Source organism: Prinia subflava, chromosome 5 (genome assembly GCF_021018805.1).
Source record: "Prinia subflava isolate CZ2003 ecotype Zambia chromosome 5, Cam_Psub_1.2, whole genome shotgun sequence".
NCBI classification, from domain to species: domain Eukaryota; kingdom Metazoa; phylum Chordata; class Aves; order Passeriformes; family Cisticolidae; genus Prinia; species Prinia subflava.
Window position 1 is genome coordinate 15,567,533 of NC_086251.1, and position 25,464 is coordinate 15,592,996.

At 42.9% G+C, this 25,464-nt stretch overlaps 1 protein-coding gene across 7 annotated transcripts in view; it reads left to right on the plus strand.

The window, feature by feature from the left end:
* OSBPL5 (oxysterol binding protein like 5) overlaps window positions 1–25,464 on the plus strand; it is a 138,251-nt gene that overhangs the window by 60,493 nt on the left and 52,294 nt on the right. For 6 of the 7 annotated variants that reach the window (XM_063398143.1, XM_063398141.1, XM_063398145.1 and 3 more), the window contains exons 2-4: window positions 13,759–13,915; window positions 19,582–19,655; window positions 20,705–20,767. In XM_063398143.1, the coding sequence (XP_063254213.1) occupies window positions 13,780–13,915; window positions 19,582–19,655; window positions 20,705–20,767 (273 nt within the window). In that variant the 5' untranslated portion in view covers window positions 13,759–13,779. The remainder of the gene's footprint in view (window positions 1–13,758; window positions 13,916–19,581; window positions 19,656–20,704; window positions 20,768–25,464) is intronic. The other variant, XM_063398140.1, reaches the window with a different exon arrangement.

A 25,464-nucleotide genomic window follows, 5' to 3' on the forward strand; every position in this document is an offset into this window, starting at 1 on the left:
TTTGCTTGTTGTGAGCGCTGTTTCCATGCTGCGTTTCTCAACTTCATTACCTCCGGACTGAGCACTGCTTCGGGAACAGCTTTCCAAACTGCAAGTGGCTTGTTTTGCAGAGCAAGGTGAAATCTTTGCTGCTTTTTCCCTGAGCTCACTGACTCCCCACGACTGCAGTGGTGGTGACAGAGGTGACTCCCGTGAGCAGGCTGGGTCTCTGCCTGCAGGCTGGGGCTGCAGCTGGGTGCTGCTGGTGCTACCGGGGTGGCACAGCAGGCAGCAGTTGGTAAAACTGCTGTATGGTCATCAAGGGCAAGCAGCTGACCTTGGACAAATCGGCAGCTGGGTTGTAACCCAGCTGAGTGTCCAGCTTGCCCTGGTCTTTGCTGCCTCTTTCTAGGAGGAAAGTGATCTGTGGGAGTCCTTTAGCTGGGTTAGATTACCTCTTTCCCTGAGCTGACTCATGGATTTTGTCTGTTCTGTTTGCATCGAGTGGGAACTGCAAGCTGTCAACAGTTGATCTTTCACCGTAAAGAGTCCAGCAACATTGTTAGTCTTGGAAGGAGAGGCAGAGACATCAGACAGGTCCTTGCCTGCATCTCTTGGCAGCATGATTTGCAGTCAGGACAGTTTATGTGAGATTGACAGACAGAGGCAGTCTCAGCTTGGCCCCACTCCCACAGAAGTCTGCTGCTGAGCAGTTTTGAAAAGCTCCCTTCTATTTGTCTGCTCGCCTCCACTTTTAAGCAGATAGGAAATGGTTCATTATAAAAGACCCAGTTGTCCTTACAGCAGTCTCATCACTGGTGTCTGAGGAGTGAAGCTGTTAATATCTGTGTTTATACATTTCTCTAAAGATGAAGAGATGACTGCAGTTGAAGATTAGTTTTGCTGCGAAAGGCACTGAATGAGCTGACCTGATCAAGGAGAAGACATTAAAATGTTACGCTCTTTAGTTTTCTCTGCTTCACTCAGACATTAGCTGCTGTGGTCTGTTGCTGTTTAGCAAATACATTTGGGTCCAAGTGCTGCTTGAGATGATAGAAACCCAATATGCTTTTTGAGGCAGAGGCAATTATTTGTTATGTGTTTGTACAGCTCCTAACGCTGTGTGTTGCTGTGCCTCCTGATTGCTAATGGCTGAGCAATAGTGTTTGTTACTGGCACTTGGTAATAGCAGCCTGTGTTTGTGCCCTGTAGGGGAATTTGGTACATGTGCACAGCCATGGGATGTTAAAGATTTTGTATCTTTTAGAGGCACCACGAGGTCTGCACAGACCTTCTAGCCTTCTGCCATTTTAAGTGCTTCCTTACTTCATTTAAGAGATATTTGTTTATTCTTTCCCCTGTTGCCCTCCTAAACTTTTCAAATCTTTCCCATCTGGGCTCTTTTGTTTATAAATTCGTCTGTGTTTGGAGCTTGTAGGCAGCAACCACTTTGAAGCCTGCTTTTCTAATACAGAAATAGTTGCCAGGAAGCATCATGGGCTCTTGCTCTCCTCTCTCCCTTCTTTGCAGCACTGCTGGTCTCTAAGATTGCCTCTGTTCTACCAGTTGGATGCTCAGCCTGCACTCCTCACTGTCAGTCAGCTCCTGCTAAGGAGGCCACAAAACTTCCCTGATTTACACAGCCTGAGGATCTGACAGAGCACAGATATTTTGTTTTGTTTTGGTTTGGTTTGTTTGTCTTGAGAAGTCCCAGTGTGGCAGCTCCCTCCTGTTGTATGAGACCCACATGGCTGAAGCCTACCACTTTTTTCCTGGTATGGAAAAGAAGAGCTGGTCAGCCCTGAGAGGGCCTGAAGTCCAGCCTCATAAAAACTGTCTGTCACCTTTTAGCTCTTCTCTTTGTCACTTCCTTTCCACAGCAGAGATAATGGAAGTGTTTCCTGCTAACTCCTGTCTCTCTGTGATAAATTGCTGTGTTCTGTATTGGAAAGCATTGTATAGCTGCTCTTAGCACTGCGATAAAATGCTGTGAACTGGCTGCATTGTGTCTGGCTTCCTTTCAGACAAGGCCAGTCTGGACACTGAGGACCTGATCTTCCTTGTGGGTCAGACCTCAGCTCACATTTGTGTGGGAGGCAGGGATTTATGTTTGCTTAAAGCCACATTTTTGCTTTTGGCATGGAGCCGTTGAAGGTCAGCGTGATCCATAAATCTACAGAATTGGGGTCTGCAGGTGCCCCTTGTTCTCCATATCCTCCTTTGAGCTCTCCTCCCACCCCTGTGGCTGTATTGGAACTGGCACAGACACTCCTGTGTTGGTGTTGTGCTGCAGTGGTGAGTGCCTCCCTTACCCTCCCCAGCTGGGAGCTCCCAGCTCTCCAGGCAGAGATGATTTTGACCTCCTTTGTATTTCCAGTTGCCAGTGCTTATAGCCAGGAGGGTTTGTAGCCGAGCTATACTGTTGTTTCTGTTTGGATTTTTTTGCCTGGATCTTTCCATTCAGTGACAAAAAAAAGCTGGTGTCAGTATAAGTTAGCTTTAAAGTGATGACAAGAGTCCTACTCCTGAATCCCACAGCTTTCAGATTTGGTGTCTTTTACCAAGAGCTGTATTGTTAGGTTTGCTGCCCACAAGCCCAGGAGTCCTGGTTCTCCAGGGCTTTGGCTTATGGCTGATGACTCAGTTTCAGTCTTGCTTATGTCCAGCGTGCTGCACCTGGTAGTGGGACAATTGTACAAACAGCAGAGTAGTCACTGGCAAAAATACTGGGATAGTTTTAGTTGAACAGGTAGAAGGAGATGAGCAAACACAAATGCACTGTTAAATATGTATGTGACATGGGTGTGCTCATCCACCTGTGTGCCTAAAACTCCCTCTGGCTGAATTGAAGGAAAGCCACAATGCAAAGTTTATCCTGTGTGCTTGTTTTCACTGTGTGAGGTAAACTGGGAGAGAAGAAGGGACTGGGGTAGACACAGAAAGGTTTTCTTCTTGAGAGCTGAGGCTGAGAGTGGATTTCATCGTGCATGCTCAGTCAGCCTTTGCACGGTTTGAGTCCTTTGGGCTCATTTAACACAGCATAAATCCCACCCTGCGTGCTCTTTGTGAGTTGTCTAGTTCCCCTCCTCCTGCAGAGATTTTTAATTAAAAATCTAGGACCAAAATAACTGCAGTGCTGTCTTTTAACTATTGTTGAAGGAAGATCTGGATGCTCTCGTCTCTGGGAAATAGTGAGGTTTATGCAAAGATACTCAGTATATTAATTTCCTGTAGAATGTCAGGGAGAGTGACTGTATCAGAGGAAGTATAGGTGGGTTCTAAATTTAAACCACTGTACAACAGATCTTGGTTTGCTACAGTGTCCAAGAGTCTGAAAAGCTGAAGAGGGGCATATAAGGATCTCTTCAAAAATAGATGCACTTCCTTAAAATTAATTTGGTCATGTTTATTCAGCCCTCCTTATGAAGGCCCCTGAGATTTATAGATCCTGTCTGAATCTGATAGGAGAAACAAGAACATAGAGGAGTTGAAAATTCTGCATGATTTGAGCCCCACAGGATGTGATCATTTCCCCATCGTTTACCTGTTCTTCAGAAGTAGGTGAGCTAGGTCAGCTGTAATTTAGTAGACTTGGGGTCAGAGCCACTGGGTGGAAATATTGTTTGTGTTCATACAACATGCCAAGGGGGAAATACACCTCTAATCTAAAATTCTTTGTGACAATGGATGCTCATGGGATAATCTGGACCTGAATCTTTGTGGTATTGACCAGCACTTGTTGTCTATCTTGTAAGATGGTCCGTGAACATCCTTTCCTGCCATTACCTTTACCTTACTTCTGTGTCAAGTTCCTCGTGGAGGCCAAGTCTGGGAATGGCTCAACAGACTTGAGGTAGAAACTGATTCTGGTTTACTTTGTTACAAGGGGTAATATTTCACAAACAAGGGAATAATGTCAGAAGGACCCTCTCAAGCATGAAAGCAGGTCTTCAAATCAGCTTGGTATTTCCTAATAATTGTGTGGTGGGAATGTATCCCCAAGGCACAATCTTTTCTAGACTTAATTGTATTAAGGCAGAGGTGGATATCATAGAAAGCCATCAGTGAGGCTTGCAGTCATCTGGGTTTTTAGAAAATATCATTAAAAGTAGGATCCTTCCATTAAAGGGGAGTATGCTCTCATTATGTGATTTAGATAGCAGGATGAGGCTGTAATGATGCTCTTTAATATGTTCTTTTCAAAGAAAAATACAAAGGCAAGAACTGACCTTGAAGATGTGGCCCGCTTGCAAATGATGTAACTGTGCCCCTGTCCAAAGCAAATGTTCTTGTCATGGCTTTAGATCTCCAATAGCTTAAGCTAAAGCAACTAAGTTACTGTCTTATTTATGTTTCTGTGTACCTGATACCATATCTCACTGCCCTGAGTATCCTGTCAGCCCCTGCAGGAGTGGGGATGGCAGGTCCCATGTGGAACTGAGCTCCCTCTTCCCAAAGCTTGCTGTGGTGAATCCCTCAGGGTGAGGTCTCTCACCCCTGGGGTAGCTCTAGAAAAAAATGGGTTATTAGAAAGCTGTTCTCTTAGATATTGGACTATAGTTTAAAAGGATTGTGTGGGAGGGTATTGCTAACAGCACACATAAAAACTTCAGGGCAGGGGGGGTTGTGGGATAGCCATTCCTCAAACAACATGTACTGTGTGAGTTATGGATAATTACAGGAAAGCTGGAAGGTCAAAGGTGGATGTGATTTACCTTTATGTAATTCATTAATACTGTTCATGGGACTTGGAGACTTGCTCCCTGAAATGCCTGGGTTTGGAGATGTGTTCACAGCAGGCCTCAGATGAAAATGTCACTGGTAGATGAGCTGTCGATATCAGTAACCACAACAAAAAGGAAACAGAGCACTTCAAATCTGCTTTTGAGGTGGGGAGTTTTTAGTTATATGTCCAGTGTTTTCATCTTTGGGCCTCATATTACTTATATTGAAATTAATAAGTAAATGCTTATTTCCTTAACTAGTACAAAGCATTCAACACTGTTTTTTGGTGCCATGTCTCTGTGCCTGAGCATTGTGCCCATGGAAGTCAAAGGGAATCTTGTGTTTTGCCTTGGACACGCACTGCCAAACCTCTGTGTGCTGCCCAGGAGCTGTGCCCACACTTCCAGCACAAGCAGCAGGGATTCAAGGGTCATCTGTACTGCAAGTGAGGTGTGGTGGTGGCTTATATCCACTTACCTGAACAAGCTTGAATAAGTAGCAGGCACCGCATATATTGCAGAATGAACTGGCCATGTGGTCCTCGTTTGATTTCTCAGATGTCATTTCTAGCCTGCCTTGCATGCCTTCCTTGTAGCCCAGGCTGTTAGCCCTACTCCAGCTACCAAGCTCAAGGGTAATTTGTGTGTATGTGCCCAAGTTGTGCTTATACCTTGATTTTGTCTTAACTGTATCTCTAAGAGCCTCCTGAGTTCAGTTCTGAGAAGCAGCTGGGAATGTTTTTGTCATCTCTGTGAAACTTTCAATTAAAGATATACGGAAGTATTTCCAGATGAACAGAAATTTAGGGGCAGAGATCTGGTTTCCTGAGTTTGTCTGAAAGTGGATCCTTACTGGAATTTCTTGGCTAGTTTGTTATGAAAACTGCATCGGGAGATGAGTTGTGATCTGTGATGGCACATTTCTTCCTATACACTGCACACGTGCTTGGTTATACATTATATTTTGGTTGGGAGTCTTTGCTAATCTGAGTTTTGACTTTCTTTTCCTGCTTAAAAGAATGCTGATGAGAGATATCAGTAACAAATAATAGCAAGCTTTTAATAAAAATTCAGTAAGATGGATAAGGTGCTTGGTATATACTTAACAGGTGTGATTTATGTCTTCAGTTGAAAATATTAGAACATGGGATTAAAGGGCTGAAGAGGATTCCAAGCAAGCATCTCACCTTCCTGCATAGATTGGTACTTCAAGAAAATGCCTTTGCATGAGCTATATTGAATTGAGATGCCTTCAGGAACTGGGGGGTAAGGAGATTATGCAAAGTATGATTTATAGAAAATAAAATGGGGGACTGAGATAAAAAGATCTGCAGGAAAGGTTCTCACTCCTGTTTTTCACTGAATGCTGGAGACTTTCTCCTCCTTCTGGTAGTGTGGGTTAGACATTCAATTCTGCATGCACCTGCCATTACCAAGGAAATAATTAATGTTGATGTACTAGTTGTAATTACAGCAAGTGAGGTATGATCTATGCAGTTAACAAGGGGAAAGACCAGTGAAATGCTAAGTCAGGAGAAGCTCCTCAGTGCTAGTGGGAAATTGAATATGCTTTGTTAAATTAATAGCCTTTGCATAACAATCAATTTACAGTTTAAAGGGCAGAGGAGGTGGATGTAAAAATCATTAAGCATTCATTTCAGCGACCCACTCGATATTCTTAGCTGGAAGAAATCGCCAGTGCAATGTTTACTGAGTCAGTTGCAACTCTTTCAAGAAAAAAAAGCAAACCACACAAGGATTGTGTATGTAGTGCTTATTGCAGTGCCCTTTTCTAAGCCATAAGGTTGCAGTGATCCCTTTCCCAAACACAGCATGGCTTCAGTGATGGGCTGGTGTTTGCTCACAGATGTTTATCCAAACCAGAGATGATTCTGAAGATGAAGTTTTCCTACATGTCAAATAAAAATGTTCTGCCCTGTGTGACCCTACCTTGAAATTTCTAAATCCTGTGTTAGATAGGGATCCCCAGGAGGAATGACCTGGGATTTTTTTTTTTCTCAGTGTAGGCACTCAGGGCCTGGTTTTGCCTGCAGTTGTTCTGTTTATAGTCTTTGTACATAATGCTTACCGTAGAGAGAGATTAGTTGTAACAAGATTATGCATCTGAGTGCTGCTGGTGTGCCTGAAGCTGGAAATGTTCTGGTGTATACAAAGAAAACATTAATCAAGACGTCTTACAGAGAATTAAGGGAGGAAATAGTTTTGTCTCCTGATTACTATGTGAATTTCACTGCCCAGTGTAGGAAAAGGCAGGGCGAGAGGCAGGAGGTGATAGAAGGAGGTTGTTCTGTTCTCAGAGAAAGCAAGGGCAGATTGCTGGGGTGGCTGTGACGGGCAACTTCCTCAAAAACTGCACAAAGGGAGGCAGCTCTAAGGACTCTGCAGGACATGTGAGCTTTGAGTTAGCTTGCAGGGACAAACTAGCCATGCTCCTGAGCTTGCCAAAGCAGCTGAGAGAAATCTGTTGCATATAATCTTAACAAAGCCCATCCCTTTGTTGCAGATGGGTGTCTTCAGCAACCCATGTTACTTGATTTTCCAGCCTGGGCTGATTGTCAAGCCGAGTAGTGTGGCAGGCAGCAGAGGATATGTCAGTGCATAAAATCAGAGCAGTCCTACAGTACCACTGGTGAGGAAAGATCCCCTTGCCTGCACCACAGAGAAAGAGCTGACTCTAAATAATGAAGGGAATAGAGAATAGCTGACACCTGCTCTGAAGTTCCATTGCTTCAGGTTCCAACTAACAGCCCAAGAGCCCAGAACATTCAGTGTCAGCTGCAATATGTGAGTTTTGCCATTTCTCTAATCAGCAAACATGAATTAGGTAGAGAAAAACATTGCCTGCACAGTCACTTTTCACTGCATCAGGTTTTATTTAACTGTTAGCAGAGGGTTGGTTGCCCAATTATCTGTCTTATTAATAGGCATTTTTGGGAATAGCTTTCAAAAACAGATTTCACAGACTTCCTGAATTGATTGTGGTTCTTCAGCTGTTGTAAATCACCAGCACACCACTGAACTAATCATTTCCCCTTACTGAGGATCTGTGCTGCTGTTTTTCCTTATGAATACTTAGAACTGTAATCACTGGGAATGTATCTGCTAACAATTTGCCTTCTCATTTCATTCATGAAATTTTTACCTCCTCAGGGTTAATTGGATCGGGAAATGTCAGTATCTTTAGATCTAATTTTCCCTATTGATGCAGGTTTTGGAGTGAATGACTGCTTTGAATACAAAATACAATTTAATTTAATTTCTGGGAAATACTTAGTGACCAGAAAAAGAGAAGGTTGTTGGAAACAAGCTTTGAATAAATTAAGAGCCCCCTCTAACTAGCACAGCCTTATTGACTATATAAAACCCCTAATTAACTATTTATAGAGAGGCACATATTTCCAATCTATTTTAAAATGCTGGAAATGAGAGTAAGCAAACCAACCTACCCACAAGTTTGCAGAGGGTACGGACAACATATTATCTGCACAGTGATTAGCTGTGTGGTAATTATACGTCAGGAACTTTGCAAATTTAAAAAAGAAGCCAGAAAAATTCCTTTCCCAGAAGCTTCAAGCCTGATGCTGAAAGCTTCCACTATCTTCCCAGCAAGCACAAAAGGCCCAGGATGCAGAACAGCTGCATGGGAAAGGCATCTCTGCACCAACAGTGATGATCTTTAAGTGTTTTAGTCACTGCCTTCATCCAAAATGGGTCCAGTCCCAGAAGAGGAGAGCACTGGCAGTTCCCATTTGCTTTAATAGCATCCACGAGGTTTGCTGATAAAGCAACTTTTATTCTTGCCCCATTGCTCTTTGTTGGCTGTTCCTGAAGCTACCTGGGAGAGAAAGTCCCATTGTGCTGTTGCACCCCATTAAGTTCACTACTTTGATTTGTCCTGTGCTTCATGGGGTTTTGACATCGACTTCTCTTCTGCTGTATTTTGCATTTTTAAAAGATAAAGAAATCTCAAAGACAGGGCTAGTAAGAAATTTATTTCTTCCTGCTGAATTATTTATTCCTTTTCAAGCACTGGTGAACAGCCCATATTTAATAGCCCATTATTGCTTAGGGAGCTGTCAACACAAAAGGAGCAATCCTGAAAAGTACTGTGTTTAGTGGCTCTATCAATACTCTGTATTACCTTTCCTTCATGTTTATGATCAGGAGCACAGAATGGAAGGACAGAAATGACCTGAGCTGCAAATTTCAGGGCACTTAATCTACCAAGACTAGCAACCAGGTAAATTCATGCAGAAGCTAGAATGAAGGTTTTTCATTACGAGGTTATTTTCTTAAGTGAATGTATGGATTCTGCACTAGTTGGCATCTTCAAATTAAGACATGTTGTCTTTCTAGGACAATTCTTCTTGTCATCTGCTGGATTTGGAGGGAATTCTGTAGCAGTGGGTGACATTTCTTGCCTTGTGTTACATAAGTGGTTTGGCGACAGAATGGCAAATTTTGGCCTTCTGCAATTCTGGCCCACTTTTGATTTTTACCTTCTCTCTATTCCGTGAGCCCCCACAGAAGTGATTTCCCTGAAGCTTCTGCCATATCCTGAAGCAATCTCTGAAATACTGATTTGGAAGTAAATTTGTGTTTTAGAACAACAGTGTTGTCTTCAAATCAGCCACGAAAGATTTGAGGTTCTAAATCACTCATGTCTAGAAGCCCATCTTCTGTTGTTGCTTATTTCTTACCAGATACTTCATCAGCACTGAATTTTATACGTTTTCTGGATTATTTAGGTGTCAAAAGGCCCCTCTTGTGAAAAGCATTGAACACACCTCCCACTGTCCTATTACATCCCATTGGAAAATTGTCCCTAGTATCTACTGTTCATCTTCCCGTACAGCTCTTATGAGCTTTATGTTATTTGAAGCCAGCTTGGGCAGTCAGACCTTTAGGGACAGATATAAGTAGTTCTCTGAGTAAGTGAGCTAATGAGGTCTCAATTTCTTATGGATTTGTGGCTTATGTTGGAGTCACTGATATTTGGTAATAGCTGGGTTCAGAGGACAGCTTTACAGTTCCCCTCCTTTCTTTAAGCCATTGATCTTTTAAGAAGATACAACTTTTAAGAAACTTAGGAAATTTAAGAAAAGTATTTTTTTAAAGAAAAATATTTTCAAGTTTTCTAATGTTTGCTGGAGTTCCGTGACTTTTTCAAATGGTACAAAAGGGGTTGGGAGGGAGGATGAAACAGGGGGAGAGATACAGATACAGAAATACACAGTGGTGTCTTTTGGAAATCAAACCAAGTATTTCAGGTTTATTGTAGAATCTTAATAACGTGAACTACGTTTTCTCTAGACAAGGAAAAAAGTGTCTGATATATTAAGAAAACCCAAAATACAAAAGAAAAAAAGTCTGGTTTTTGTGATTTTGTGCTACACAAGAATTTGTCTGGATGAAGGTCAAATGTATCTTATGTAGATATCTTTGCAAAATAAGCCAGAAAACACCACGCTGGTGGCATGGTGTGTTGCATGGTTGTGTGTGTGTGACTGACAGACAGACATGTGTCTGCTGCTGCTTCTCAGCTTCAGTCACTGGGGGTCTTCTGCCAAAAAGGACCAGTTAAGAGGAACTTACTCAAATTGGTCTGTGTGGTCAAAAAAAGATGAGCTGCTGTCACAAATCTGTATGAAGATACATAAGAGAAGAGCCAGACCTCAGAAAAGTCTTTTTTCTTGGTTACTGACTGTTCCCAGTTGAACAAGGCATAACTGTGGAAATGAGAGAGCATCAGCACAGTAATTCTGACAATTACCCTGTGGTTAAATAGTGTGAAATAGTAAGTGAGCAAAACATCAGTGTATCAGTCTCTCTGCATAGTAACTTGAGCAACAGTTGAAAGAAATTGTGTTTTGGGGTTTTGCTGCTGACAGTGTGAGCTGGCTGACAGTTCTTCACTGACACAGCTCGTGGTATTGCTGAGACAAAATGATGATGGACACAGCATTTCTGTTGCCCTGTCAGGGTGTAAGAGCTGATGGGTGGATGTTTTATGTTTGTAACCTGTTCTCCAGCCTGCTTCTGCTGGGTGGGCCTGGGATTTCTCAACGCCTTCCTGCATGATTGGCACAGCCTCGCCAGGTCCCTGCTTTTTGGGGAAAATATCCCACTCATTTGCTTTTGTTCCAAGCCACTTACCAGCAGTTCTAGAGGTAGAGAGTTGAGACTGCCTTTCTGGGAATAAGGACAAAAAATAGCTCCCTGTTAGCATTCCAAACCCAGCTATTTAGACCTGGATTATTTTTAAATACTTTGCTTTCAGATACGTAACTGGTTGTGTTTTCCTCCTCTCTCTCCTTTCTTTTTTTAAAGTTAGGAGTTAAGTTTTGCATCTTCTCTCCACCCAGCAGTTTGCAATCAAGAGTTTCTGAGCAAACAGAGGCTTGTTTACGTTGCTAAGTTAGCTGTGTTACCTGCTGCCTCAGAGATGCCGTTGGCCGCAGTGGGAGCCTGGGGATGTTCTGAGCCTGGATGTGTTTGCACAGTGGTCTCCTGGGCAGTGGAATTGCAGGCAGGGCAGCAGCAGGTGGGAAGCTGCAGCCTCATTTTGATGCCTTGGGAAGGCTGACATGAAACAGAGACTGGACAGAGCTAGAGAACAAGTAGGTATTTATTGAAAGGCCTCTAGGGTACACCTTGGACAGGACAGGGCCTGACCAGAGCTACACCCAAGGTGGGCTTAAATGGTCACAAAATGGGTGACCGGTCACGAGGTCTTACATTTTTGTAAGTTTTTGTCCATTTGCATGTTGGGGTTTAATTGTCCAACTACATCTTCAGGTTGTAAAGTTCCATTCTTTTTGTTCCTCCCTTCAGCCCACCATGGTTTATGCTTTTGGGCCTGAAAGTTGTCCTTGGTCTTCAGCAGGAAAAGGATTTGTTTTCTACTCTGTGAAGAGAGCTCACTAGCGCTTAATATGAGGCTCAGAACTGCACCCCTAGGCAGCACAGAATCCAAAAAACATGAAAGCTGAAACTTAAGGCATCAATTTCACCTGGCTGCCATCACATGGGTTTGGGCTGTAACGCAGCCCGCGTGAGGTGCCAGGCTGGGCCCATGGCGGCCCCGTACAGTGTGCGTGTTCTACAGCTCAAATCAAAACCTTTCACCAAGAGTTGTGTGAAGGGGTTGCAGTGAAGTTCTGCTGCTGAGAGTGTGCTGTGCTACACCCCTTCATGGTGGGGGCCATGCTGACACACAGGGCTTTTGGAGTTCTCAGCAATCACTGCACAGACCTTGTTTCATCCTCCATGGGTGCTGCAGGCCCAGAAGGGGACACACATCCCTTTCAAATGGCAGCTGTGGATCCCAGGGCAGTCCCGTTTTTGGGCTACCTGCCACCCACTAGCCTGTTGTTGGATGTTATATGTTATATAACCCTGATGTCTCACACATCCCATGGTGAGCTGGGTTCAGAAAGACCTGCTGCTCAGAGGGGTTTTGGTAACCCATGCACATTGCTGCAGTCCAGCCTGGTTTAGACCAAATTAAGCTCTTGGGCACTGAGGCTTTCTCTTGAAGGAAAGAAGGAGCAGATTCTCTCTTGCCTTCTACACAGCAGCTAGTTTATAAAGTTGATGCAGCCTGCTGGGCAAATATTTTTTTATAAATTGCAAAACCTGAAACATTTGGCCTGTCATCTATAGGGATTGGCAGGGCAGGTGGAGGTAGAGAGCCCAGATGAAACACAGGAGGAGAGTTCCTCACACTGGGACACATTCATGACATCCCCTCATGTGGTGTCTTGGCTGTGGAAGCTGAGCTCCAAGAGGCTGTTAAAGGTTCCCCATGAAATTGGGGCATTTGGGCAGCACAAGCACAGGAATTGTCCTGGAAGCAGGAAGGGTAGGGCAGGGCCTTCTAGCCCATTTCTAGCCCTATCAGCCCATTTCCCACCTGTGCCATGAGGGTCACATGGGCACGTTGGGACCAGCTCTTATAGTCCTGCCCTTCCAAACTGTACTGTCATTCTGGGCAGCCTTTTCTTCTTTGTTTTCCCAGTAGCCTAAAAGAGATGGGAAAACTTGTAGATGCTTCTCAGGAAATATGTACAATCCTTAAAGGGTTTTCCTTACCTCAGTCCTCAAGAGAACCAGCAGACCTTTTGGTGAGGGATGCCGAGCCAAAGGCTGGGTTAACACTTCTTACTGCTATCCAGAGCCCTGCCTCTGGCTGCACATGGGGAGTGAATAAAGCCTGTAACTCAGAAGGGAGACAGTCATAATATCTGTTTGTAAAGGGTAAGAAAGAACTGCTTGTTGCGTGAGTATAAAAAACCCCTTTAATTCCAGCCAGGATAGTCTAATGTGTTAGCCAAGCGGTGGTAAAGAGCAAAGTACCACCAGTACAGGGATGCAGGGAGGCTTTTGGGGACACAAATGCTGGTCTTTACCCTTACAGAGCAGCAATGGTTATCTTACTGATCAAACTGCAAGGCTCATCCTAATGCCGTTTTAAAGAAATCAAAATCATTTATATGTGCTGTAATAGGGAATAAGGGTGGGAGTGACTGGTGTGATCTCTTGCTGTTCCCTGCAGCCAGTGCAGCTGGTCTTCCTCCACACAGCTCGGATTAATGTTGGTTTGTGTGGAGATGGTGTAACTCTGCTGACACCAATGGACTTGCATTTATGAGACTCAAAAGCCTTAAAAAAATAAAAGTTTCAGGCACTGTGTACTGAATGCTAGGCACTGAATGGACCCAGTGAGTAGCTATTATCCTGATAGATCCTTGTAGGCAGGAAGATGTTATACTGCCTGGATTCACTGAGGAGCAGTGTCCTGCTTCCCTACAGTTTATAAATACTGAGAATCAGCAAATCAGTAATTGTAGCTTCAAAATAATATAGTTTGTTTTTTTTGTTTTTTCCCCTGCATAGCCTTCTGGCACTCTATAAAAAGATCTAGCTCGCTGCATAGGATTAGGTGGCTTTGAAGCAGCAGAACCATCTAGGTGTGAAAACCTTGATTTCCTGTGTCTTGAAATTAACTGCAATCTCTACCTTTCTTTTTCAGAAAACCCCCACAGCTCATGCCATGAAGGAGGAGAACTTTCTTCGTCGCAGGTTCTCCCTCTGTCCGGCCTCGTCCACCCCTCAGAAGGTCGATCCTCGCAAGCTGACGCGCAATCTGTTCTTCGGGGCCGACAATGACATCTACCCGCTCAGCCCAGGTGGGTTCCTGGCGTGTCAGGGCAGAAAGCAGCGTGCCTCAGGTGCCTGACTGCAAGTAGATATTTTAGCATGCTGCCAGGAAACAAAGAGAAACAAGAATGTGAAAGAGAAAGTGAGAGAAGCTAGTGGTACACAGATAGTACTGGATCCCAGACAGTGCTGCTTCCATGATGCTGTTATTTTTCATTGCCATGGCATTAAGTGGGAATGAAGGGCATGAGAACTGGGCTTTGTAACTGTTTGAATGCTTCATGGCCTTACATTTAAAAAATTACTATAATGTTTTCAGGCACATCCACTTCAAGGCACTTGATGTGTTTCACCCTAAGCGTTGGACTTACTTAAAATTTACTGTCCCCATTTGCAGATGTTTAATGGCAGATTTCCCTGTTCAGATTTAGAGCTCAGGATAAATATTACAAGAACAAAATTTCTGTGGTTAATGTTCTGTAAATATCTACAAGCACTTACAAGTACCAGAAATCTTGACAGGTTGCAATAAATGGCAGACTGACTTTAAGCATTTTCTTTATAGCTTTCTTTTTTTTTTTTTAGCTTTGAATTTCCTAGCACCTTTCTTGAAGGAAAAAGAGCTCATTTTATTGTTTCAGAATTTGTTGCTCACTGTAAACACTGAAGTCTTCCCTTGACTGCAGTCTGCAGACAATGCTTCCATTCCAGTCTGTAAACAAGTGCTTAGGGGGCAGTCACAAGTTTGTAGAGCTGTCATCTGCAGCTGCCATGTCAGTGCTAAATAGTCAAATCTCACAGCACCGTTGTGAGGTCTCAAAACACTGATATCTACAGAAGGAACAGCATCTGTCAAAAGGTTTCAGTGCTCATATAGCTGCAGCACCCAACAGACAGGCTCTCTGGGCTTTGCAGGTGTAGCACAGAACCAGGTCTGGGTTTTCTGAGCTAATTGTCTTTAAGTGCAAAGGTTTCAAGGGCCTCTGATTTTGCAGGTATTTTGTTTGTGAGTGTCTGCTGTAAGGCAGTGGGGAGCCTATTTTCAGCAGTGCTGACTAATCCTTGCTGTCACTGAGGCTGCTGGAAGCTTCAACAACCTTTCAGTAATCAAATTGAAAACAATTTAAAAATGGGACACCTAAAATCTCATACATTTCAAACCTGGAGAGATTTCTGAACAGCTGACTGCCCATAAGTACAGTCTGTACAAAAGCGTGGCAAATAAATAGTTCACTTCTGCTATCCTAGGGAGCTGAAGGGCTGATTTTCCAGCCTGTATTCATTTCCCCTTGCTTTAAGGTGGTGGAGAGCCATGGCTTAGAGTTTTCCCAGTTCTTTCTTCAGTTCTTATCAGCGTTTTCAATGCTAAAAAAGTTACTGACTCCCTCACAGTGAGTGGTATTTCAGTGCTGTAATATTTTAGAAACCAGGGAAATATTTTAGAAACCAGAGAGTTTCAGTGTGGAGGAGGTGGCTGGAAGAATCTTTCTATTCCTCAGCTTCCCCCATCACCTTGGTTCTCCTTGATCCCTGCTGGCAGCCTTTGCTGGGCTGAGCAGAACAAGTGCCTTGAGCCATGATGGATCTTCTGTTCTGCTGCACAGGTATCCCAGGTAGCCTCCAGCACCGGTGTCAGTGAGGGCTGTAGCCCTTAGTATTGCAAAGGAAGAACATAGGCTAAAGGGTTTGTAAAGGAGAGGGTATCCCTTTTAAACAAACAGAATTTACTGCTTCAGTCAGGGGATTTCTTGCAGGGAGTCTGGGATTTTGTCTATCCTTCTTCTTCTTTTACTCCTTTATTTCTTTTCCTGTCCCCATGGGGCTGCCTTGTCTCTGTATATGTTCCTCATATTTCCTGCAAGAAGGTCCTGTTATTCTTCACATTCAGCTGCCATTTCCTATGGCAGCCTCTGCTTTCACTCCTTTGCTGCTGCTTCTGCTTTGTTTTCCTCTGAGCCTTGTGTGCTTCTCTCTACCTTCTCCTGTTCCTCTGAGCAAGGCTGCTGTTACCATAGATAAGCCACAGGTCTGTGTCCATAAGCTGTCCCACATTCCTCTGTTCTCTATTTTTCTCTGTTGTTTTACATGAGCTTTCAGTTCTTGAGGCTTTTCCAGTGGTCAGTGTTTTGCTGCTTGAGCCCAGCAGGTTTCCTTTATGTGAGCACTGGGCTGATTGTGTTGAATGGTTGCAGTGGGCAGCAAAGCCCAGTGATTTCCTGTCTGGAATTCAGTGGCTTGGGATGTGACTGGAGCTGCAGGTCTCACTGCACAACATCACCCAAGATTCACTCTCCAGCAATGAAGATGTTCAAGTAAATATTTCAGAGAGAAGGGAGTGTCAGACTTTACACCTCAGGAGAGCTACACTGGAGATTCAGTTCAGCATGAGATTTTTTTTTTTAAGGGAAACATATGGGAAATGCAGAGGGCACTATCTGAAGTAACACTTTGGACTTCTTGCCTTTTGCTTGCATACAAAAGTGCTAATGATTCTCATAACTGAGAGAAAATTGAGTAAGTTATTTTCTTTTTATAGGGAGCTCACAAATTAGAGAGACATGAATTCTTGTTCCTTATTCATGTCTGTCTTTCACTTAGCCATAAGGAGAGAGAACCTTTCTCTATTTTCTATTTCAGAGGACAGGAAATGTATTGGTATAAAAATTTTTACAGAATCCCTCGATTTGGTTAGGCTGCAAGATCACACAGAGTCTTTAAATAAAAATTTAGATTAGCTTATCTGCGTCCAAAGAGATGTACTTTCATGAATATGGGAATTTTCCTGTGAAGGAGTTGCAGAACTACATTTCAGGTGTCCACATTGCATCACGTGGCTGCTATTTACAGCAGAGATGGGTTTTATTTGCAATAGTTTTGTCACACATTAGAGCTTGTATTTCCTCTTGTAGTTTATCAGTCATGTTTACTGTATCATTCATTACAAAGGGGGAAGGCAAATGCACCTGTAGGATTGATGCCCAGCAGGAAACCAAAGAAAAGCAATGGTTACTGTTCTGAAAAGGAACTAAATATTTTGTTCCCCTGTGCATGACAATAATGGATAAAAAGAAAGTATCAGTAGTTCTACTCTCTAGCCACAAGACTGGAGTTTAGGCAGTTTTCTTCACAATGTGATGGAGGTGTTTCCATCAGCACCACTGATTTCTCTTCCCAAACTATTTTTTGTTACTTGGTGCAGAATTTTTGGGCTACTTTGTGGAGGACCCTTCTTTGTGTGCTCCGGTAGTAGCCAGCACTTTAAATTGTGAGATTCATCTCTCTTTCTGTTGTGGGCATTGTGTTTTCTCAATCAGGGAAATAAGTGTTTCAGCTTCTGTAGCCAGTTCATGTTTAGCTCTGCTTGTGTTTTTCTGTGGTTTCCTATTTATTTTCTTCAGGTGTCTGTATCTGTCGTGCTTGGGGTGAGACTCTCACTTCTGGGCTTTCTGTGCACTTAACTGTGTGCGTGGGTTTTTGAGAAACTTCCACATCATTCCTACAAAGTTTGCTTTCCAAACGAGGGCTGGCCCTCTCCTTCTGATGGCTGCAGCAGGGCTGCTTGAGACAGACAGCAGGGATAGCTCTCCTCTGAGATAAAGCCTTTCTCTCACAATTTCCAGTAGACTTCAGGCATTTGGCATAAGAAACTAGTAGCTGTTGCTTCATGGACATACCTAATGAAGCCTTGTAAATGACACAGTAACAATGGACAGTTGCATGTTCCTTTTTTTGCCGTAGTGCTCTGTGAGCAGCATTGCCCAGAACCTCAGGAGCAGGGAAAATCTCATTGTTCAGGTGCAAATCCTTTTAACTGCATTACTGAGAGAAGGCAGAAATGTCTCACACTCAGGCTTTTTGTATGGCTACAAGCTTGGAGTTAAGCTTTCTTTAAGAAATGAGACATAATAAAGAATGGATGTGAATTCTGTTGTGCTGATAGACACCATTCCCTTGGAGCAGGCAGCAGCTGATTCCCATTAACTTTACTTGAAGTTTTAGACCATATGTTACCTTCCCATACATGTGCAGGAAAAACTCTTCATGGGAAACAAGCGCAGCAGCTACATGGCTTTGTGAGTTTTTTCCATCCTCTTCTGCCTCTTTCAGGGAGAATGCGGGTTACAGAGATGAAAATGCCACGAGAGAAAGAAAAGGTATGGAGATCCAGGTTCTAGTCCATGCACAGCAGTGCTTATGGCCATCCCACTTGTCATGGTACCACAAAGGCACTGTCAAATCTCTGGCCTCTAGGGATTTTTTTTTCTCCTGCCCACAAACATCAGGATTCTGAGTGCATTATTTAGGGCTCAGTGTTTCCAGTGGAGGAGTGACAGCTAAGAAAATAGGTTGAGATCAGGGTCACATGCTGGGGGATCATTTTCCTGCATGTCTGGATTGGTCCTTCCTCCATTCCTCTCCCCCACATGAGACTTGCCCCTGCTGTCCGTCTTCTCCCAGGCCTCCTGTGGCAGCATGGGCTTCTATGGCTAACAGTACTTTGTTTCTTAAATGGCTGCTCTGATAATTCCAGGAGAAATTATGGTTCTGACACATCTATGACAGCCTCTGCTGACAATTGGGGTTTTCCCTTGACAGTTTCGGATTTGGTGGTGTTTCCAAGGCTGGCCCACACAGTGTTAGAAACATTTTCAGTGGTTCCCATGTTGGCAGTGTGATACAAATGGACTGTGTTTCACTGTCTTGGTGGTTCTTTACTGCATCCTGTATTCTGAAGCTCTGATTGCCGGTGATTCTGAGAAGAAAATGACATTATAATTGGTTAACAATGACTCCTGGCACTAAAAATCTAATCTCGTCACATTCTCTTTTTTGGCTTTTATTTTAAATAGAAGCTCTGTGCTTTCTTTTACTGCAAGGCCATGATTTCATTTGGCCAAAAGAACAGTATTTATCATTACATTTTATTGCTTGGACTAGGACTACACACACTCATGCCAGTATATAATGTATGCAAGTTTAGGATATTTGAGTAGTGATGATATATTTCTACAGTGATTGGAAAATGTCATAGTACTCATTTACTGCTCATAAATTTAAAATGTTTCTTATTTTAACAAATAACTTGGTCAGAAGACACTGATCTTCTGCAAGTGTGTTGGGCTTTTTAAATTTTGTTTTACTAATTATGCCCAGATACTCTTCTGTCTTCTGTAACATTTTGTGAGCATGGTTATTATTTGTCCAAGAAAGCGTGCTATCAAGTGCATCCATGCATAGTTGCCAGATACTTACCAGGGAGGATTGAATAGCTGCTTATTAAGTGAATTGCATTTATTATTTTGCACTGAACAAGGCATGGGGTATGTAAGGAAAGAACAGACTGCGGTAATGTAATTAAAGACTGCATCCTAATGCAGACACAGAAGGGAGCTGATTAAGGATGCATTAGCAACTTTATTTCTGTTTTTTCCCAGCTTTCAAATGCTGGACTTTGCAACCATCATTCTGGTTTTCCATGGTGTTTTGAGACCTTACTTTTGAGCAGTCTTGTTACCCAAGCAGAGAATCAAGGCTATTTCAAATTCTACACGATCCCTCTCTGGAATCATGGTGTGCTTACTCTTGCTCATGATAACTTCCCTTGTGTGCTGTTAGCAGTAGCCCTTCTCAGGCCATGATGAGCCATGGTTTGCACAGAATTTCACTGGTTTTGAATCACATTTTTTTGTTGCAGGAAAAGATGTGGAAGGAAACAGCCCATCGGCACTGAAGGATGAGACACCACAGACTCCAAACTTCATTAGCAAGGTACTTTGGGATAGGGAACCATTCCCATTCTTGCTTTCTTTTCTTCTCAGGATGTTATTAATCATTCTTAACTTTTTTTTTTAAGTTATTGAGAAAGCTTCTCCCTCTGTTTCTGCAGGAACTGTGTGTGCATATTTTGAGGAAAGAAAATGAGTGTTTTTGCATGGTTGGGATGACAAGGAAGCCTGCACTTTCCTCTGGCTTGATTTCACCTACCACAGAGGAGCCTGGCTTATTTGGGCCTCATTTGGCAGTGTAACTAGATATGAATAATTATGGTTGAAAGGTTGATTTTGTCAGCAGAGGTGTCTCCTGCTGTTCCCGATCAGCAAGGCAATCATAAATCTTAATTGTTTTGCAAAAGAAAACTGTAATATTTAGTGTAGTGCACAGCATCAGAAACAGTGAGTGGAGAGCCTGTGAGAGAGCTCTGGGAATTGGTGTAACAGGAGAGGAAGACAAACTAATCAACATTTCCTGAACACAAGTTATTCCATTCAGCCTGTTAGGGAGAGGTAAAACTGAATCTAAAGTCTCTGGATCTCACTGCTCAAAACCTGCCTTTAGATCAAGAGTTACAGAGTGCCAGGGTTTGATTTGCTGTAGAGATGGAATCAACCTTATAAATGAGATCTGGCTTTGAGATTCATGTGCAGCTTTTTTTGGCTGCAGCTCCCTAAGATGTTTCTGGAGGGTAACTAGAAATAGAAGCAAGACCAGTTAATAAATTTTTGACTAAATTTATTTTGAGCTATGAAGCTATAAAATGCAAGTGGCACCAGCTGAAATAAATATATAGCATGAAAGAAACAGCTGCAGACAAGTGATTTCTTGTGAGACATGAAAATAATCTCTGCATCTTCCAGTACATTTCTCTGTGCTTGCCTGGATCTTGCAGGTTGTTCTGCTGGGATGTCCTGGCAGAGGTCAGCACAGGGAGATGATGATGTGAGGAGCTTTGGGAGTATGCAACAAGGACTTGTGTACATGTCCTCTGCTATTGCTGGAACCTGGCAAGCTGCAAACCAATCTTGGTTTTGCTTTTTCAGGCAGGTTCCTCAAGGAAAATCAGCCTCCCACTTATCCTGGCAGTGGAGAAGCCCAAGGACCAGGTAACTGCATCCAGGGCTGTGTTTTAAAGCTAGATGTTTTGCACGCCTTACATGGAGTGGTGTTGAATTTCCAATGACATGGAAATGTAAAGAAAGACTTTGGACGGGACAGCTCAGAGCACTGAAGTGCTGTCCAAAAGGGAGTTTGGTTTCTGAGATGCAGGATGAATGCAGGAATAGGAGTGTATTTCTGAGAGGTTTCTGGGCGAGGGCATGGCTCAGCTGTGTTCTCGCAGCCTCCAGGTCTTCCTTGCTATTCAGTCTCCTACAGGTATGTTTTTGAAAGGAGAAGCACCCATGGAAGATTTGGGTGCCCACCTTGATTTCTGCCATGCTTTGTGTGCACCTGGGAGCCATTGGTGGGTCTCTCCTAGACAGTGCCAAGAGCTATTTTTAAGAAGAGTTAAGAGGAAATGCATAGCATGAAACAACTGCATCAGATCTGTGAATCAGCAGAAATGGGGATCTGAACTTGGACACAAGCTTTGCTTTCACTAACCCAAGCTTTGGTTTTACAATAGTCAAAATAGCTCTATAACACCAGTGGACTAAAAGGAGACATGACACCAAACACTGAACCTCAGCTGGCCTACTCATTTGCAATATTGCAGGCACTTGCTTTGGCTGCTGAATGAGCCAGACCTGGGTGTTTCTTTCCTGCCTGAATATTCTGCTTAGACACATGATGTTTGATTCTGAGACTTTCCACCTCACTGGACCTGTGCTGTAGCACCTGTCATTCTCTCTTCACTCTTCACCTTGCTGTGTTGTGCAGTACCTTGCTCTCCTCCAGCCATGTTGCCTTCTGTTGTACTTTGTAATGACAATAGGGAGTCCTTATTGTGAAATGTCTTGTTACTTAAAAATTCAGGCAAACTGGTGGTCAGTTTTTTAATATGTAGTTTTTCACATCCACTCTGCTCTAATGCCGTAAAATAAAGCCTTACTGTCAGCCTTCAGAACTGTAAGTAGGGATCTGTCATAGTATTTCAGTTTTAAAATGAATAGTGATTCCACCTACTTGAACCAAAGGGAGAAGTGTGCCCTAATTCGGTCATATTTAGATTCCTGATAGCAGGGGAGGGGAGGGGGAGAATAATTGCTAGAGATTGGACTGTAGGGTGTGCTGGTTTAATTAATGGATTGAAAAGTAAATGTTATAGGTCATAGATCCATGCCATGAGTATTTGCCCTTTTTTTGGTACAGTGGATGTGAAAAACCTTGTTGGAAATCAGTGTTCTTTCAGCAGGACTATTTTGAGGTACCACAGCACATTAACTACTTTCACTCAGTAATAAGAGGGAAAGAAAAGCCAGTCAAGTGATTTGATCCCTGGACTGGGGCTTGGGGAAGCTCAAATTCCCAACTCTGCCTTGGATTCCCTGCATTGCCAGGGCATATTAATTGCATTTCTGTTTCACATCTTCATCAGTGAGGTGGAAACATTTCTGCATTTTGTTCACCCAGGCCATATGCACATTGCATGAAGGAGAAGGCTGCAGGTTGCCCAAGTTAGCAGAGAGAATGTGGCATAAGAACCCTATAAATATCTGTGAACTTGTGAGCTGTGAAGACTTTTGACTGCAACCACACTGCCTTGTGCTCATGGGTGGGCTGCTCTTTCTGAGGTGTGAACACGTCCCAGTTGTCCTGTCTGTACAGACAGTCAAATATTTGATACTGGAACATTTGCTTTCAATGTTTTTGTGTGGTTCTTGGCACTATAAATATATATATATATACACATAGTTGTAATTTCAGCTGTGATTTCTTGACCCATATTTTACATATTTACTAGAACATATTTAAGGGACAATTTAGCTACCTATTATGTTGGTAACTTTCTGCAGCACGTTTTTTCTCCTATTTAAGTGGAGTCTCATCTCCTTTTTCAAAGGGAAAAAATATTAGCTTACTTATTTCAGATTGTTTCTTATATTAGTTTCTCTCTGGTTTAGAGCCCTTTATCCTTGTTTTCTGGGATGACTGCCCATAGTTGGGGTGTGAAAGTATCATCTAACTGTCTCTAAGCCTGAAGCTTGTCTCTGCAACCAGGTAGTACAGTTAGCACACACCTGATAGTGACAGGAGGTGCCTTTCTTTTCCTTTGCACCTCATTTGATGCTTAGAGTCCTCCAAGGCACCTTTTATTGCAGGATGCAGTCCTGCATGTTCTTTCTTTCTTTCTTTCTTTCTTTCTTTCCTGTGCTTACCTATTAATTCTACTGGCTAGAGGGCAGCTGGAGTCTCTTGATATGCATGCAGGGCCACAAAGAATTGAGGTATATTTTAAGGGATAGTCAGAAAAATCCTGAAGCTGGAGCTTAGTGGTACTTCACTGTTTCCAGTCCCTTGCTAATGCTGCAATGAAGTTTTTGAAATTATAGGAGTGTAGCTGTTGCTTGCACAGTTATGCAATGTATTGGAAGGCAAACCACTGTAAATGAGATTTTCCACATGCCCAAATTGTTCAGGTCTTTATTGTGTGATTTGTAATCTAAAATATTAATATAACTGACTGCTAGAAATTTATTTTAGCTGCACAGTGGTATGAAACTGCACTTACTGATCACTTGAGATGTAAACTACAGTTCCCATACTGGCTCAAGCTCACCCTGCTTGATCTGTGAATCGTGCTCCTGACCTCTGAGGTAACTCCAGTCATGGTTACACTTGGGACTAACACAGGAGATCATTCACAAATGTGGCAATTTACAAGGGTACCTTTTCCTCTGTTCTCCCTTAGCCACCAAACCAAGGAATTGTTTGGCAGACAGACCTGGATATTGCAGGAATCACTTCAGAGAGACTCAGGAGGGAAACATCCCCTGTGTGTGTTAAGCACAGCTTAGTGGGAGACTCTGGCCCTTCCAGATGGTGGCTTATGCTCAACTGGACCCATGCTGTATTTTCTTTACCATAATTCATGCTCTCCATGTTGTGGATGGAATTATTTAGGAGCCAGTTGTCTCTATGAACACTTACACTCAGTTCCTGTGCCCTGAGCTCAGCACACTTTGCTTCCTCAATTCCACGTGCGGCACTTTAGGGTAGTCACAGTTGTCCACAGAGAGCTTTGCAGCTGATTTCAGCTGAGCACAGATTTGCCTGGAGTATCCTGGGAAAATCAGGTTGAAGAGGGGTGGGATTTTGCATGAGAAGTGGAAAACGTGGAACATTCCTAACTTGTGTAGGTACATACAATCCCTGCAAACTCGTGGATGCCTCACAGAGGTGAATGTAGACAGTAGGAACACAAAGTTGGTAACTTTGGGTAAGCCACAGCAGTGCAATCATGTCAGCATAGGTCACTGGTGCTTACAATTCCTTAGTCTAGTGTTTCTGACAGAGCAGGTGAGGGAAAGTGGAGGTGCTGAAATTGAAATTATTTATTAAACAATTTAGCAAAACTGCAGGTCCAGTTGTTTTTCATTGCTCACTTTGTTTAAGCTCAGCCAAGGGACAAAAGCCGTGCCTTTAGCTGGAGGGGAAATCAAAACTGCTTCAGCTTTCAGCTGGTACTGAGTCTGTGACAGTCATGTGAAACATCTTTCTCAGTGTCCAACTTCCCATCTCGCCTCAAGTGTTCCTTAGATATTCTGACCTTGCAGAATGAAATTCCCACATAAGGCACACTTAAATGATCAAACAGAAATCCTGCAAGGCCTGTGAGTTTTATTTATTTACTGTAATTTGATGCAATGGAGCCAAGGATTCCACTAAGCACTGGTATAGGTTGGATGGCTGAATTTCACCAGGTATTTTCCCCAGATGCTGCTGTCATGTCACCTGTCTATTTGTACAGGCTTTTCAGTTTCTGCTAATTGTGGTACTGTCTCAGAGTTGTAAACACAGTTGCTTTATCTTTGTAACATTATTGAAATAGGAGGGATCATTGTGTTGGGGTTTTTTCCAGCTGGAAAGTTTCAGTTTAGGATTATTCAGCTTGCTGTAAAGCAGCATAACAGTTGAAGGGTAATCTTTCCTACCGCAAAGGTTGTTTGTCAGTAAGAATTGTTTCACTGACTTTACTGTGCTTTGGATGAGCTGTTAATTCACAACAAAAGTAAAAAGTTTTCAAAAAGAACTGCTTATAATATAATGAAACCAAAATTGCTCACATTTAGTTGAGATATCTATGAATATTCCCATGAGAAAAAAGGAGTTTCTCAGTTGTAATGTCAAACCTAGCTTTTCCACAGTTTTTATACTACTTCAACAACTTTTCTTTAATTTCTTTTATTTCTGTGTCATCACAATTTGTAGCAATTATATGTAGAAAAGATAGGGGAGAAATTACCTCTGACCAAGGGCATGTCACTGATTTTGTGAAGCATGACTTATGACCCAGCTCCTTTTGTCCTGCCTTCAAATTCCCATCTGATCTTGTCTTTCTCTCTCCTGCATGCAAAGAAGACGAAAGGGCAAGCTTTTGTCTTGTAAGCTGTCACTGCTCTTCCCATGCAGAGCACAGCTTGAGAATGACTTTATTTGAATGTTTCTGATTTGGAATAATTGTGGCTGTTGTGCAGTAAGGATTGCTTGCGCTAAGTAAGGAGATATTCCTCTTGCTGTTGTCCTAGGCATGGCTGGCATGCTGATGGGCCCGCATCCCCCACATCCTGAGTTGATCACAGGCTACTTTTCTGTGAAATGATTTGGTTCCTCTTGGAAATGAAGCCACCAAAAAGACACT